At 36.5% G+C, this 17,775-nt stretch overlaps 1 protein-coding gene across 1 annotated transcript; it reads left to right on the top strand.

The window, feature by feature from the left end:
- The first annotated feature begins 485 nt into the window (after nt 1-485).
- On the top strand, nt 486-13,990 carry LOC145224109 (TBC1 domain family member 31-like). Its single transcript, XM_080090541.1, has 21 exons — nt 486-645; nt 1,414-1,563; nt 2,676-2,791; nt 3,226-3,404; nt 3,666-3,814; nt 4,541-4,700; nt 4,999-5,208; nt 6,301-6,462; nt 7,173-7,405; nt 8,036-8,169; nt 8,475-8,608; nt 9,061-9,240; nt 9,707-9,942; nt 10,238-10,390; nt 10,746-10,881; nt 11,071-11,166; nt 11,615-11,746; nt 12,159-12,353; nt 12,735-12,927; nt 13,204-13,296; nt 13,807-13,990. The coding sequence occupies exons 1-21, from the start codon at nt 569-571 to the stop codon at nt 13,917-13,919; spliced, it is 3,231 nt and encodes a 1,076-aa protein (XP_079946667.1). The 5' UTR covers nt 486-568; the 3' UTR covers nt 13,920-13,990.
- Nucleotides 13,991-17,775: the final 3,785 nt, after the last annotated feature.

Genomic DNA, 17,775 nt, shown 5'->3' with positions numbered 1-17,775 from the left:
GGGCTTTTAGGGTCTGGGTGAGGGTTTATAATAAAAATAACACTATAATTTAGTTTTAGATGTCCAGTTTGGGCTTAATATGTGTTGAGAGTGGTACTAAACACTGTATGGTACCGCACGTTAACACTTGTGAGAAAATTAGACCTGAAAGGCATCTGAAATTAAATCATAAAGTTATTTGTATCACAAACCCTCACCCTGACCCTAATAGCCCTAACCGTCAACATCTTAGTTAATTTTTTTTAGTAGATTGCGTATAGTTTGCGTAGATTGCGTAGATTGCGTATTTTAGAGTAGCCCTTATTTTTGTGGCAAATTTCTGGTTTTCAAAAGATCAATTTGGGATTACGATTAAGAAAAAATAGTTTTTATGCGTACAGTTTCTTACAATTGTCGCATCAAGAAGTAACGTCATGTTTATGATTTGTAAATTAATAATTAATTTTCTAAATTAATAATAGTTTTTTTTTAATAATTTCTAGTTGCCTTACTCAAAATTTTGCCCATTCTTTTAATAGATGAGACATATTTTTGTGCATAATTTTTAGTTTGACTAATTTTGCACACAATGGAAGCCAGAGATATTACTGGTCAGAAAGCTGGAAAAATCTGGCATCGAATTCCGTCACCAGCCACTAATGATGGGTTTGTATGATTATTATTTGCACTATAAACAGTCTGTAATTTAAAAAAAATGCAGGTTAAAATTGAACCTTGTTTATTCTAAATTGTTAATATATTGGTTTGGTGTCATCCCAGTCTGCAGAACATGGCGGTTCCTGAGGAGATCGCGGCCATACACTTGTCTCGCATGCGCACGTGCAAAACCCTTTAGTCTGCGTGCAAGACTAATTTCAGCAGACGCAAAGCAAACAATATAGGTCAAGGCAGGACAATCAGATGCCTTCCGTGCAAAATTTCCGTGTGCAACCCTGAAAAATTTCCGTGAAAAAGTTTTTTTTTTTTTTTTAAATCGTGCGTGCAGCTGCCATACTCTGCAGACTGGGTGTCGTCTAAAACTACAAGCCTGCGTTTCGTTCACTGAGCCCGAGTGACGTCTAAAACTAGTCCACTTAGCCAACCAAGCCCAGGGCTTATAGAGCCAACAGCCAAGCACATGTGAAGTAGTTTTAGACATTACCATTTACATATTATTCGCTAAACACAAGTTTGTGTTTTTTGATTTGCATGCCAATTTTTGTTGGCAGCAGAAATTTAGCACAAGTAGTGGCTGGTCCTCTTCACCAATGATATTGTACCCGGTAAAAATGATTTTGCACATATCTTACGGTTCGTCATGCACGCTGGCGGGGCATAGTGGTCCTGTGTGCTAAAGATCTTGTTAGGAACTGCTATATTCTGCGAACAGGCATCTACAATAGGTGCTTAGTTAAAAGTTTTTGTTTTTTGCAGAGTTGTTGCTTCTGTGGTTAACACTGGCAAGGGTGTTAAATGTGGCAGATTGAAACGATTCCTTCATGCATCGTTCGACAAGTTTGGTGAACAGATATATGTAAGCGATCACCTCGGAGGTGTTTACATTTTTGACACATCAAAAAACAGGTAAACGGATTTGTTTTATGACCAGTTTCTACCCAGCAGTTTAATGAACTGCCTTACAAGTCAGGGCTTTAATTTGGTTGTTTTACAATGCTCTATGTTCAAGCCAAATACATATAACTATTTCTATCAAGAACTTTTGTTTGTAAATAATAATACTGTTTGGCTGTTTTTGGCTAATATACTACTTTCTAGTGATGGGACGATACCAGGTTTTGAAGCGAGTACGATTACCGAGTACTTAAGTGTAGTGTTGGTCTTAGTTGTATATCACTCGCTAATTTATATGCCGGGGGGCACACACACATGCCGAAAAATGTAATTGCCACGTAATAGCGAAAAAAATATACGTAAACTGGCGTAACTTTTTCCCTATTTTGTGCTGTCCGAAGCAAATATTGGCCAAAAGTTGTATTCTTATGGTGTAAATCGGCCTTTGGTACTCGCATGTTGCTGTCGAAAACTGAGATAAAATATTTCGATACCGAGTAGGAGTATCGATACCACTGAAATCATTCGATACCATCGATGCCGGGTACTCGTCCCATCACTGCTACATTCATAAGTCATAACCAGGGAGTCGAACCGGAACTGAACCCGTGAACCGGTTTGAGCGGTTAATTTCATTAAACCCGAACCGAACCCGAACCGCTAACTACGATTTTCTAAAAACCCGAACTGGAGTTGAACCCCATATTTTGTTTGACGTTGAACCGGAACCGGAACCGAACCAGTAAAAAATGCAGTCTCTTTATATTTTCTGATTTTTTCAAAACAGCGCACTGAAGAGTACACAAGATAACACTTATAGGGCGTGTCAAAAATAATAGTGTAGGGCAAAATTCTTCAGGAGTTTGATAAGGACAGGTAGGCTACATGATGGGAAGAATTAAATTAAAACAGATACAAATTGAACCGGTTTAAAAACTGCAAACCGGTTCGGACCGGATAATTTGCCCAAACCGGAACAAAACCCGAACCCGAAAATATACATTTTTAAAAACCGGAACCGAACCCGAACCCTTAAAAACCAAGTGAACCCGAACCGAACCTGAACCCATATGACAAGCGGTTCGACTCCCTGGTCATAACTATAATTTATAACATTTCTTTAGGTTTTCTGAAATCCAGAACTGTGGACAATCTTGTACAGCTCTTGCAACTGGACTCAGGAGACAAAATGAATATTTGGTGGGATTGGCTGATTCGTCAATAAAGTGTTATTCCAAAGGCAAGCTTTATCAAACATTATAAATTACTATACTGTATTATTAGGTTACAAGTCCACATATGGCATTCTTTCTACTACACTAGTGGTTCAACCTATTGTTACCAATGATTCCATTTTATTGGTAGGGTTGATGTAGTTATAAGCCTCTATGTAATATTTATCTAATCATAATACTTTAGAAACCTGATTCAAAAAAGCCTTCGTAGACCCCAAGGGCAGTGGTCTTCAACCTTTTTTAAAAGTGACCCCAATTTAAATAGAAAATGAAATTAGCATTTACATGCAACCCCATTTTTTCCGATTGGGAAATATATGTCATTCATTGGCCTCTAAAGATCTGTTTAGTTTTCCAAAGTATACACTTCATTTTAAAACATCATAAAATGCGATAATTGATATGTCCGTTTAACTCATCCATCTTTATGCAAATTTAGATAACAGGGAGTTAGTAAGTTGGATGAGAGGTCACGAAAGTGCTGTCCACTCGATCTCAGTTCATGACAGTGGACGTTATGGCATTACAACATCTCGTGATACTGCGCAAATGTGGAATTTTGATACATTCGAGCGAATTCGAAAGTTAAATGTAAAAAGTGAAACACCAATACAACAGGTATGATTGTTAGTAATTAGGAATAAGTATTGGACCCAAAACGGACAATTTTTAGGCATAAAAAAGGCCTAAATAGAGTCAACATTATTTTGGAGCTATAAAAAGGGACAGTGGGGGGGAAAATTTTGACATGAAAACAAATAAATTGGGTCACTAAACTCATTTCGACAAAAAGAAATTTTGTAAATATATATTATTCTATTAGAAAAATCGCATTACTTTCCAATAGAAGGACATGGCTTGCATTTTTTACTTCTTTAGGTATTTTTTCTGCCTCGGAGTGACATGATTTTGACATGTTTTACTGATGACACCATATTTGGATGGGAAAGTGATAATTTCACATGGAAGTATAAACTAAACGCTGAGAGTCAAGTGAAATTTGGCTATCGGGCCTTTGCTGTAACAAGGTTGGCCACAAATATCTTTCAAAAAAATTGTGGTTAAAAAAGGGTGGCACTAAATACCGCATGTGACCGCATGTGGCCGCATGTGACCGCATGTGATTCCTCTTAAAATACACCATGTTATGTGAAATGTAAGAATTCCAGCCCCATTAGGGGTAAAATAGACCAGATTCTAGATTGATTTTAATTTCAAACCTTCACCCAACCCTAATAGCTCTAACCGTCAGCGCTTTCAAAAGTCCGCAAAATTATTTTTTGGTAAAAGCATATTTAAGTCCTTCACAGATTCCTGCCGTGTGATAACATGCGGTCACATGCGGCCACATGCGGTATTTAGTACCACCGGTTAAAAAATAACAACAAAAATCAACCAATTCAATAGAGTGGAATACATTTTAACATATGATATCAATGCAGAATTTTATGTGTACTTAAGTTTGTCTGTTCACCATGGATTTTGCAAAACAAAGTCAAATACAGCAAAACCTTGGTTAAATCAGGACACATTTGGACTGAAAAAACATGTCCAGATTAGGCGAAGATCCAGATTAACCAATGTCGAAATGTTAAAGCCTTACCACATTACAAATCATTTGTCCCTCAAGTTTTGTCTGAATTAGGCGAAGATCTGGATTAACTGAATCCGGTTTAACCTAGGTTTAGTGTACTATTTTTACAGAAATTGTTTATTTGACAAAAAAATTTTACAAGATTTTTGTTTTATGTCAGAAATGGCCGAATATTGGTTTGTGGTGGAAAGTCAAATCTGCTGCATCTTTACTCTTTGCAAAACCACAACATTTCTCAAGTTATTAAACTTCCGAGCAGCGTGCAGTCTGTCAAACAACTCGAGTTCCTGGTTGACAAATTTGACCGAGGAGATAGCAAGGTACAGACTACAATAACTATAAAAACACTTTATTAAGTTAAACATATCTATGAAATATTTCGGAACTAAAATTAAAGAAATTGCTGTTTGCCTTTTACTGTAATTTAGCAAAATTTTCTCCCCAAGTTAAGTCTACTGTACTTCCAATAATCACTGTTTTAAATATTAATAGATTTTTTGTTAAAAAAACAATTTGTTTTGTATAGGGTTTGCATTGGTGACCCGGTTTTAGATTATATTAATCTTGAAGTAGACGGGTTGTTACTTGTCGTAAATTGAAAACCATTTTGTTCTTTAGATTCTTGGAGTTTTAGGACAAGATGGAATTGCCAGATTTATAGACATCAATACTTGTCATGTTCTCTTCGATATACAAGCTCCATCGGAGGGTGACAGACTGACAAAAATCTGCACACACTCTCAGGGCAGCGATTACATCATAGGTGTAACAGAGAATGGGGCTTTGGTATTTTACAGTGCAAAATCTTTGACCAGCGAATTCAACAAGGTAAGAAATAACAAACAGGGTATGTGGAAATGTCTATACAAGGCAGGGATGCTTCTATACCCAAGGGTGGTCAATTTCAGACTAATATTTAAGTCAGTCCAGGGGTGTGCAGAAAATCATTCAAAATAGTAGTTTTGTAACACATTTTTAAGGAATGTTGCTGTACGTAGATGACTCGTTTGTGAGAATTAATCATTAAAATATGTTTAAATTTTCACGACACAAATACTTAGCAGGTGCTTTGTAGCGACAAAAAAGTAATACTTGTAGGTAGTGATGGGATGGGTACCCGGTACTCGGTACTCGGTATCGATGGTATCGAACAATTTCAGTGGTATCGATACTCGTACTCGGTATCGAAATATTTTGTCTCAGTTTTCGATACCAATATGCGAGTACCGAAGGCCGATTTACACTATAAGAACACTGAAAACTTTGTGCCAATATATGCTTCGGACAGTACAAATTTGGGAAAAAGTTCCGCCAGGTTACGTATTTTTTTCGCTATCGTATGGAGATTACTTTTTTCTGCATGTGTGTGTGCACGTCTGTACGCCGACCATGGCAGATAAATTAGCAGGTGATATACAACTAAGTACAACACTGCACTTAAGTACTCGGTAATCGTACTCGGTACTCGGTATCGAAGGTATATACATGTGGTACTCGTATTCGGTATCCGTACTCGCTTCAAAACCTGGTATCGTCCCATCACTACTTGTAGGAGTATATATGTTATTTTGTACTGGTAGTTGCTCTGTTTTAGTTTGAAATAACCCGCTGTTTGGCTTTATCATATGAAATTAATTTTGGCCCAAATCTTTTTCTCAATTTTGTCTACTAAAGATTAGTATTGGATCAAGTTTACAAATGGCGCTCTCATTGCACTGTAAAAAATAATACCCAAATCTTGACAAAAACAAAAAATCAGGTTTGGAAAAATACAAGTTATCCTTTGGTAACATAGTCTTGCATTATATTCCTAAATTGTATTGAAGTGGTAAATCCCTAGGGTTCAACTACCTCAAAAGCCGATCTTGATGCAAAAAAGGTTGGACACCTATTATATAATGGGTCTAACTCTATATTTAGGCTCCAGGGCCATTGGTTCGTGTTGTAAAAGATGTTTGGAAAAGAAAGGCATTGGATCGCAAAAACATGTCAGCTGATTCGAGGCAGTCACATCGACCACTGGATGGCAGCATGACCACTGGAAGAATTCAATGCCGCAAACTAAAATCAGAGTCAGATAAAGTAAGTAGCATCTTGCTAAGTTTGTGATATGAAACCATGAGTTTAGTGTCAATTTCTTTTCAAAAACACGTTTGTTCTGTTTTTATGTGCCCCAAATATGTGCAGTTTATAGATTAATATGATTTATCACCTGACCATTTTTCCAAAAGGTTTTGTGGCATTAACTGGACATGTAGGCTTTTCAAAAGTTTTTGTACTGAAGAAATGATAGGCGACAGTTTGAGATGCACAATTCATGCGTATTGACAAAATGATCACTTAGTTTAACGAAACTTGAAATTATTAGTTGTTTATATGTTGATTTTGCTTGGTGAAAGACAAAGCAACACAATAGCACTAAAACTATCACCTAGCTGGAAATAGCTGCTTAAAGTTGAAATGTTATGTCGTGAAAAACAGTTTAGGGCACAATTGGTGGATAATAGCTGAACACGCTGCAGCTACACCATATTATAAAGTATGTGAGTTATATATACAGTCAGTGGTAGGATTCAGCCTTTTCGCACCGGTTCTATAGAACTGTCTGACAAAACTAATGAGATCAGCAAACCGGTTAGCATTACTGGTTACTGTCAATGGATTTTTTGTAACAGAACCGGCTAAAAAATGTGACATTTGTGATAGAAACGGCCGACAAAAAATTTGAATCCCACAACTGCATACAGTATTTCAAAAATTAATCCAAATTATTTTTCTCTTGCTTAATGCAGGAAGAAAACAATTTACCGAATGGGTTATCACTTCCCCGGCTTTTAAAAGTTGTCCGTTGGTTTGGGGAATACCCTGAAGCATATCGCCTTTTCATATGGCGAAGTCTTCTTCAACTCCCAGAGAATCAATCTGCTTTTACGTCGCTTACTCAAAAGGGAACGCATCTCTCGTATGCAACGATACAAGAGAAATACCCAGTGAAGAGTGGCAAGCTGTTAAGAGTATTGGAAAGGTATGAATATATATTTTACATCGCTATGTGTCAGCTTGGTGTTTTGGGCAATGTTAAATAAGTTCTTAATTTTGTCCATTTTGTGTAATATAGGAAATAAAAATGTTTTTTTTATTTCTGGAAGTGTTTATATTGTTAAATACAATGATTTTGAGAAAATGTGTAAAAAACATACACCAGGGGGTCGGTAATCTATTAGCAACATGGGGCAATTTACTTGTAATGCCAACAGTAATAGCTTTGCATGTGTACCATGGGTTGCTAAGTCCATCTTATACATGATTTGGTAAATTCCTAACACTAAAATATTTGTGACGATATTTTAAACTAACTATATTTATTTGCAACATTAAACTACAGTAAACCTCCATTAATTCAGACTCATTATAGCCCAAAAATTACCCAGATTAGGCGAAGATCTGGATTAACCAATGTCGATTAGTTTAAGCCTTACCGCATTACAAATTATTTGTACTTCAAGTTTTGTCCTAATTAGGCGAAGATCCGGTTTAACCGAGACGTAGTATTTCTTAAATTGAAATTTGACACAGGACTGCATCTCATCAACATTTACTTAACAAGCTTAATATAGCCAAGTAGCATAGATTGAACTGTGGTTTATATTTTTAGGGTTCTTTCTTCCTTGGCCCATTGGTCTGCAATTTTCGCTGAACTGGATTATCTTCCACTGATGGTGTTTCCTTTTGTGAAACTCTTTCAAAACAATGCACTGATTTGCTTTGAGATGATAGCCACTATTTTAAGTAAGTTTCATACCAAACTGCATTAATTGTGGAATTATGAAGAAATATTTAAAATGAAATACGTCCACTATTTGGGCTACTCTGTTTTTCAACGAATTGCAAGAACTTTTTTGTGTACCATAAAAATTAGTCACAAAAATATGTTAAAACATTAAAATGTCATTATTTGATGTATTCAATGGAATACAAAACTTATATCACACCATGGAGTTTTATACAAAGACTTTGACTGCATAAAATCTAGTTTTTGTAGTTGTTTGGGTTTTGCTATTTATTACTATAGTAACATGTTTTAATTTACTCAGCAAATTGGTGTCAGCATTGGTTTGAGTTTTTTCCAAATCCACCAATCAATGTCCTGAGCATGATTGAAAATCTGATGAGTCACCATGACAGGGAGTTACTTCAGCATTTTGTCAAATATGAAGTCACAACACAGGTATATACTTACGGATAGGATCATGTATGTTTCCTATACTATTGGTTATTAACCTATAAAAAGTTTTGAGTCACATTTTTTGATGATGATCATAGTTTAAAAAGCTACAATCCCAGTACGCCAGGCTCATAGAAAGTGTTATACCGAATCAGCCAGTCACCAAGCATTCCCATAAGACTAGCTTGGGGATTCGAACCCATGACAGAAGTCTTTCTGGAAATTGCGCTCTACCAACTGAGCTACACAGGCTCAGTGGTGAGCCCAATCGAAAGTTTAATCACAAGCACCGTTGCCTGCCTCGTATGCTGCACATGTCAGCTTCGTAGTAAAACTTAGTTTTATGCATAAAATAAATGGTTGATTTCTCCTTTTTTGTAACAACTGACGCATTTTGCGATTTTGGTCTCTTATTTGCATGCTTCTAATTGATCTGTGCTACTTTTTGTTTCCAGATCTATGCTTGGCCTTTGCTTCAGACTTTGATGTCAGAAGTTTTGACAAGGGATGAATGGTTAAAATTATTCGACAACGTTTTTAGTAATCATCCAAGCTTTTTCCTCTATTGTGTTGTGGCTTATTCCATCAGCTGTCGATCTGCTCTGCTTAAGACTAAACAAACTGACGACTTTAAGGTAGATAAAAATTCATTCGTGAAAAGTTTTGATGATACTGTGACCATCTCATGAAATACTTCACTATTTTTGAACTCCATATGTGTATGTGTAGTATATTGTATAATCATGTGTCACCAGAGACGTAGTATAACTGATGTAGAAAACCGTCCCATATAATAACAGACTGAAAACTTTGAAAAGTCTGAAGTCACCCACCGTTTATTTAACATGTTAAAATTGCACCTAAAAGGCATCTTAAGTATGTAATAAAAAAATCCATCCATAAGTTTTCCCTTCTCTTTTTTGTTTGTGCTTATAGTTATGCTAAGTCTGTCAAAGTTGAATATATATGAGCAAAATTACTTTAAATCGTTTGCCTTACAACTTTCTAAAATGTTACTCAATAGTACTTCATGTAAACTTCTTCAAACACGAGACTTGGTTTTAGTAATTTTGTTTTTCACACTAAACTTTTATGTTTCAGTATTTTTACCACCACCGAAATGCGTTGGACATCCGTGCTGTAATTAATGAAGCGTATCGTCTGTCAGAGTGCACCCCCAAGAAGATAGACCCCAAGGAGTCACTGCACCCCCTAGAACCAATCCCATCGGCTGTTACTTACCCCATATTCAACAAATACCCTAAATTTATTGTGGATTATCAAGCCCAAGAACGGGAAAGAATCAGAAAAGATGAATTGGACTATTTGCGCGAAAAGTAAGACATGATTTTGCAGCATTTAGTTTGTTTGGGCTTGGCATTAGAGTAGGGTTACCACTTACCAGGCGTCCAGAATTTGTGCGTAAATCTGTGTACGAAAGTATTTTTTTAAATACACTCTTTATGTACGAAATTTTAGCATCTAGTAGCCTAACCTACTGTAGTTTTTACACCCTACTGTGTACATTCATGCGAAACAATGCATATTGTAGTTTTGAAGTTAAAAACTGGGCAGACTTGGTGTTTTGCAATTGAATTCTTCATTGTTAATCAAACTGATGTTCTTCTCCAGACATATCGCACAAGAACTCACTGACCAAATGACTGATCGCAAACTCCATGAGGAGGCTTGGTACAGGAAGAAGGAGATGCTGCAAGATGCGGAGCAGGAGAGAAGAAGGATTCTTATGGATGAGGAACGAAAGTTGATTGATCAACGAAAAAAGTAATTTGTTCAGTTGCACCTGACTTTTGGTAACAGGTTAATGCTTAAAACTCATCTTAAACAACCCTTTTTAATCGGTTTAAATTTGTAACCTTGGTTAATCTGGGTTTTCGGATTAGGCGACAATCCGGAATTACCGATAACGATTAATTCAAATCTTACCACATTACAAATCATTTGTACCTCCAATTTTGTCCGAATTAGGCAAAGATCTGGATTAATCAGATACAGTTTAACCTAGGTTTACTGAAGTACCAAATTGTTTTCTTTGTGTAATTTTCTGCCATAAGAGGATACAAATTGCCTTTAGAAAGACCTCTGGTCCCATTTTGACCCTTGACCTTTGGTGTTTTAGACTAGCAGCAATGAAGCGTGAACTTCGTGTCCGTGAACTTCAACTTTTAGATAAATCCCGAATGCGATTTGTCGATCATCAACAAACATTGAAACATATCGAGATACAAAGACTGGAGGAGGAACTTAAAAGAAAGGTGCAATACACAAACAATTATAATATGTTTTGTTTAAAGCTTTTTTCTACACACAACAGCATGCAGTTAATGTATTCGATAAGTACCAAATTCAAATACAGAATGGTACCAAAAATCTTCAAATATTAGTTTCTTCTGCACAATGTAGCCTACTTGCCACACCCCTGTTACGCCCCTTTTGGTTTTCAGACCCTTCTTCGCGAGCAGGAGGCAGCTGCTGTTGTCGAAGATGTCGAAGTTAAAGGTTTGGAACTGGAAGCTCACCGAGCTACGATGGAACAAGAGGTGCGTTTGATCTTTCAAAGTCTTCCTTTGTTAATAAAATAGCCCAGATAGAAGCTCCTGTCGTGGATTCGAATCCCACCACAGGATGGATTTTTCTGGCTTACGTATTTCCGTTTTAAAATCGCGCGGTTTTTGACGTCGCGTCATAACAAAAATAAGTGTTACGTCATGTATATGTGACGTCATAATAGACCGATCACTAACTAAAGGTCTGCATTACCAGTAGAAATATTGCTTGGTTTGGGCCACGCGTCATAATAAGCATAAGTGTGACGTCATAATAGACCGAGCGTTGATGTAATGTAATCACGGAAACATAACTTTAAGTAAGTTTAGGCGTACTAATCTCTACAAGAAGTCAAATTTTAAATCCTAATGTCCGATTACATTAGGAATATGGCCGGTGCCGGTGGGATTCGAACCCACATTTTATGATTTCATGTTTCAGATGGCAAGACAGCAGTCTGAGTTGGAAGATGCGATCCGAGTTGATGTGGACCGAAGGATGAGACTACAAGATGCAGAGGAGAGAATGCACACTAAATTACAGGAGCAAGATATTGATGTCGCAGAGACCAAGGTAAAGATGCGGACTTGATGAAGTTGGACCGGTTTATGTGAAACAGCTTGTGCGAAAGTTTTAAAGCAAAAACTCCCAGCTATATACCACCATGACCAAAATACCTGTTGTTAACAAGTTCGTAAAAAATGAACTCTATATTACTTTTAAGCACACTTTTTATACCAACACAGTTGTTCCCAACCTTTTTCGGCGAATTCCTTACTTAACAATTCAAAACATTTTCATTTCTCCCAAAAACACTGTATAGTAGATGCTAAACCATACAAAGATAATTGAAAACTTGGTTTTTTTATCAACTTCACAGATTATATTCCCAGAGCTAAAGTGTCTATTTACAAACCACATGTAAAAATTAAAGTAAATTCCTCCCCGGTTGGGAACTACAGTACTAACAAGTATTTTTCTGCAGGAATTGGAGCAACAACTAGCTTCATCGCAGTTACGTGAAAACGCACTTAGCATGCAGACTGAAATCGCGTCGCGAGTGCTCCACGGCGACATCGAGCGGGAAAAGGAATTGGCGAGATCGTTGTCACGTAATATTGATCATCTCAGACAGCAGAAACACTTGAATGACAGACTTACACAAATGAGGGATATCAAGGTGATTGGACGCATATATAAACGTTTTTTTGTGTGTGTGTTTTAACAAGTTTTTGGCAAAGTATTATACTGAAAAAGTTATGAGGACAATACTAGACTCGCGCTCTACCAACTAAGCTACACAGGCTCAGTGGTGAACCCGTCGTAAGTCGAATTACTAGCACCGTTTTCTGCCTCGTATGCTGCACACGTCAGCTTCGTAGTAGGGAATCGCCATATTGACCAGTATCAGTTAAGATAAACATAAATTCATAACTGGGATAAGCCTTAAAGCATTCATTCAGACCAGCGTTCACGGCACACTCATACAAAAATCATAGTACGCCAGGCCCATTGAAGGCCTACTCATGAATTTTATGCCTTCAATTGTTTTATTTTTTAGGAGTCCAAAGTAAGACAACAGCAGGATCGGCTCCGGTGTTTGGAAATGATGAGGAATGATGGAGATGAGAGGAGAGCTCGCATGCTGGAGGATCGCAATCTCGACGAGAGCAGGAGGAGAATAAAAGAGAGTGAGAGGAGAATGGAGGAGCACATGAACTCCTTGCGCAGGGAGCATGAGAGAATTCAGTTTGGTGAGAGTTAAAGGAAAACTGATGTGATTAAATTTAGAGTTAAAGGAAAACTGATGTGAATAAATTGGGATTTAAAGGAAAACTAATGTGAATTTGGACTTTAAGGAAAACTGATGTGATTAAATTGGGGCTTAAAGGAAAACTGATGTGAATAAATTGGGGCTTAAAGGAAAACTGATGTGAATAAATTGGGACTTAAAGGAATACCGAACTTTTTATTTAAAGTTTATTTAACTCATTTAGCAACAATACAGCAATATTAATATTGGTTTATAGAGAACAGTCTGACACATGAAGGTCGTATGACAGCTGTACAAAACGCTCAGACCACTGATTTTGCGACTGACGAACCGGTTGACGATGTCGAATGTAAGTTAGCAGTTATTATTTTGTCTTATTAACATACATTAAACCTCGGTTAACCCGGATTTTCGCCTAATTGGGACCAAACTCGAGGTACAAATGATTTATAATGTGGTAAGGCTTTAACTAATCGACGTCGGTTAATCCGGATGTTTACCTAATCTGGACATTTTTTCTGGGGCAAACGGGTCCGGATTAGCCGAGGTTTACTGTTTTGAACAAATGCTAAGCAAAAACTGTGCCGACCAAACCGTCCAGCTATATACAGTGCACCTTGAACAAATGACCTGTTAAAAAGTTCGTAAAAACGAAAACGTTAAAATCTGACCAAATGAAACGTAAGATAAAATAATTTATTTAACCATGGGTTGCTAGAACCAAAATTTGAAGAACATTTAATTTTTTAATACTGAATCAGCGTCTGATGAAAAAAAACGCCAAAAATAACAAAGATAAATCGAAAAATCTTTTATGAAAGTCAAAACCGCAAAAAATGACAGCATTTCTGTTAAACAGGGTCAATAAACCGGGATAGAGGGAGTTTTGCTGAGGAAGAGCGCCACCTTATGGACGACGTTAGGAGACTTCGTGAACGCTTGGTGTCGCAACGGAGAACGGCGACTCACTGATATTGTTTTTTATGAATAGTGTACCTTTGTATTCGTTGCTTGTTAAATAAAATCTTCGTTAGCCAACCGAAGATCACAGTCGCCGATATGGGGAGGGTTTGCTTGAAAATGAGAAGGGTATTTGGGGGGTACACGGAGGGGTGAAGTTTTGGGGGTTAAAAGATAGTTTTGGGGTAGCAGTTGGTGTGATAGATGTACTGAATCCTGAAAATATGGTAAAAAATGAGCCCTTAACTTTACTAGTCCTAAAAATGGCTTTTAAAACATCTATTTCTGAGGGCAGTCAAAAGCGTGCACAGTGCGAGGTTTTAATGAAGTTAAAATCTTACGACAAAGATTAAATTAACAATTTTTCGTAATTGTATTCTTTGGTATGAACAACATGGTACTATTTTAAACCCATTTCTTCTATTTTTTGAATATCCCTAGTTCTCACCTGGTATAGCTCTGTTATATGGAGTGCTTGTTACCGATGGTGACAACCTAAAATCACAACCAACATGGCTTAAATTCATATTAAGTCGATTACAGCCGTACGGTCATAAGTGGCATATATAGATTGTAGCAGATGTATATTAAAGTATACTTAAGTTATGTACTGGCGGCCGTACAACAATGCAAAATTGTTTACTAGGTGCTGTATTTGGCTACTGAAACTGGTCTTAAAAGCCTTGATCTCTCTACATAACCTTTTACATGCTATAGGTAGAGAAGTAGCTGCCAGACTTTTCAATTCGGCTTAAGCATAGACTTGTAAGCAGGCCCGAACCTGAAAGCACAAGCCAGAAACCCAGTCTTAACCAGATAACCAGATATTCTAGACTAGACCTAAACGGGCTTCTCAAAATCGATTCGGGTTCGGCCCGGGTTTCGGGCTCGTTTACACTTCTGCTGCACCTGGCTTAGCAAGCATGGAATTACCTTGCTACTTTTGAAATTACGCCGTCTTGCGACTGGTAGGGTGCGTCTCCTGAGCCTAGGGGCTTTACCAGCAACGAACCTGTCAAGATAATAAATATAGATGACAGTAAGTTTGTCACATATTGCGTAAAGTTAATTTAGACTGACCTGATTGACTAACGGGAGTTGTACGCTTGGATAGCCGTTGCATTCTCGGCGAAACGTTAGCACGGACCTAAAATTGGCAGTATTTTTAGTGTTTTTTTGTGGGGTTTTAGGTAGGTATTCAGTAACTTACGCTTTGCATGTGACGTTGTACGTCAGGTGAGATGCGTTTTCTGCGAATAACAAAAAAAATGCGTCGGTGTACAGTACAATAATATTAATTGCTGGTATTAACAAGCGTAAACAACTTAGCACAGCAATAACTACTTTATGTACGACTAATGTGAACCAAAAACGCACGTTTTACCAAAAAAAATATCACAAATGTTATGTGCGAATAAAAATAGTAAATGTTTGGACCAAAAATTGTCCGGATTAGGCGAATATCCGGATTAACCGATGTCGATTATTTCAAGCATTATTACGTAGTAAAACAACTTACGAGTAAGGTGATTTATTGTTAACGGCGGGCGATGTTTTATTTCTACTACTCGACTGACTCTGACTCCCATATCCAGGCGGAGTTTTAGTTCTCGAATTGTAATGACTCGGTGACATACTCCGTGGTGAGTTGCTACAAGATGAACGTGGAGAACGATCTAAAAAAAAACTGTTTTCGTTGCACCTATTTACCAAGGTTTAATTTACCTTTTTAACAGAATTTAAAATGTTGGGTATAAATTTATTTTTAAGAAAGTAGCTCAATTTTGAACATAAAGTAGTTTTAAAATGTCTGCGTGTACTTTCGTATTGCTGACATAAAAGTTTTCGGTTTAAACTATTTTCTGAGCATTGTTCTACCATTTCAGCAGAATTGAAAAATGTTAAGTAAAACAGACAAATAAGTGAAAAATTTCTTTTATAAATCAACTAAATTTTGCACAAAAATTACTGTTTTTAAAAAAATTGGGTAGACACACAAAAAATTTAAAATGTCTGCCTGTACGTTTGTTCTGTTGTTGCTGCAACAAAAATAAAAACATTATCACCTGGGCTTGATATTCGCATATTTCTGTTCGGAGACATTCTGAAACAAAGTTTGGTAAGTTTTAAATTTACTGAAATTTTCACAACAATATTTTTCTTACCCTCCCTTTTGTTGAATGAATCGTTTCAAATCGTTAATTTCCTTTACTTGTTGTCTGCATACAAACAATTTTGGTTAAGTTTGAAAAAAAGCGATTTTTAGTCACAACCTTACTCAATTTTTTGCTTGGCTCTTTGCAACAGCGCGGCTTCTATATTAATCTAAAAAAAACGGATTTGTAAATTTAAACATTAAATAAATATGTTTAATTATATTATGGACAAACTTGCAGAGATTTGTGCTATTTAGTAGCGTTAAATAGGTTTTTTACTATTATGTTTACATTACAAAAAGACAGCATTATTCTTGCCCAATTTGCAAATTGTTACTACACTTCATATGTTGTATATATATCAAAGTAAGGTTTTTCAAACAGCACGCTTAGTTACAAACATGGTCGTCAAAAACGTCTATTTACTGGAACTAAAATCACCTTTTCTTCAAGCGATTTTTGCAAACGTTTTCGTTGTTCATTCTGAAATCGCCGAACCTTAAACAAAATAAAAACATTTTAAGCACAAAAAATAGTAAAATGTTAAAATATATTCGATACTTGTTCAGCTTGCTTTGACATTTTCGATGCTTGTGCTTGCATCTCGTCAGGCGACTTGAAAAAAGCTTTAACTTCGTCAGGAATCTATAAGTATTATTTGTCTGTGACAAAATAACCAATAACATAACTGACAAAAAATGCACCTTGTCTTTTAATTCAATAACAGTGCAGCGCTGGTGACATATATAACAGCCAGACGAAGTTGCTGTAATAAATAAACTATTATTTTCTGCTTTCAAAAGGACTCCAAAGGTACCTACCATTTTTTACACAGTTCTCGCAAAAAATATGGCCACAATTTGTCAAATAAAATGTAGCAGGCCTATCTGACACCCTTTTTACACAGACATTGCAATGCAGCCATTCATCCATCCTACTTTAGCAATATCCAAAAGCTTTGGCTTAAACGATTTGTAAATAACTGGCAAAAAGCTTTCTAAAAGTTTAGGCTAAATACAGTTTTCCAGCAGACTCGATTAAACGAGATATTTCCCTCCATTGTGATGTCATTTTCAGAATTAATTAGTTGTGATGTCACAAACGTTTGATGCCGCGTTTGTTGTGGTTTTAAGATTTCTATTTTTACCCAAAATGAAACTTGAACTGTTATATTTTTTTTAAACCAGTGAATAAATACAAACAAAATTACACTAAAAACGCAGTTACTAAAGGTAAAAACAAACACTAAAGCGATTGTTAAAACGTCTGCAATAAAATGTGTCTAATATTTGAAAACTGTATGGCATTTTGTTTGTGAGCTACTTTTAGTGTGCCAGTGTTTGTAAAAACATACAAATAAACCTAATGCCAGCCTATTAGGCAAATGTCATTGTGTCAGAACACTTTGAAATACATTTTGTTAGTTGTGAAAAAGGTGGTACTAAAGGTACTGCAATGGTTGCTGGCTGTTGTAGCCTTCGTGACTTAGCGTAAGAGGAAATTAACACAGGATGCACGCGTAGCTATTGACTCAAAATTAATTCATCTAACCTCAGGGCAAACGACTTCAAACGTGCTAGCTGTTTTTCCAAGGCAACCAAGTTTAACTGCTAGTAAAAATGTACAGCTTCTAATCAGCACTAATTGACTAGCAAATTAAAATTACCAAGCAAAAATTTTGGTTAATTTAAACGAATTGATTTTCATTTCAG

This window comes from Phallusia mammillata, chromosome 4 (assembly GCF_965637545.1).
Source record: "Phallusia mammillata chromosome 4, kaPhaMamm4.hap1.1, whole genome shotgun sequence".
Lineage (NCBI taxonomy): Eukaryota > Metazoa > Chordata > Ascidiacea > Phlebobranchia > Ascidiidae > Phallusia > Phallusia mammillata.
The sequence above is the reverse complement of the archived record's forward strand: the minus strand, read 5'-3'. Positions and strand labels throughout refer to the sequence as shown.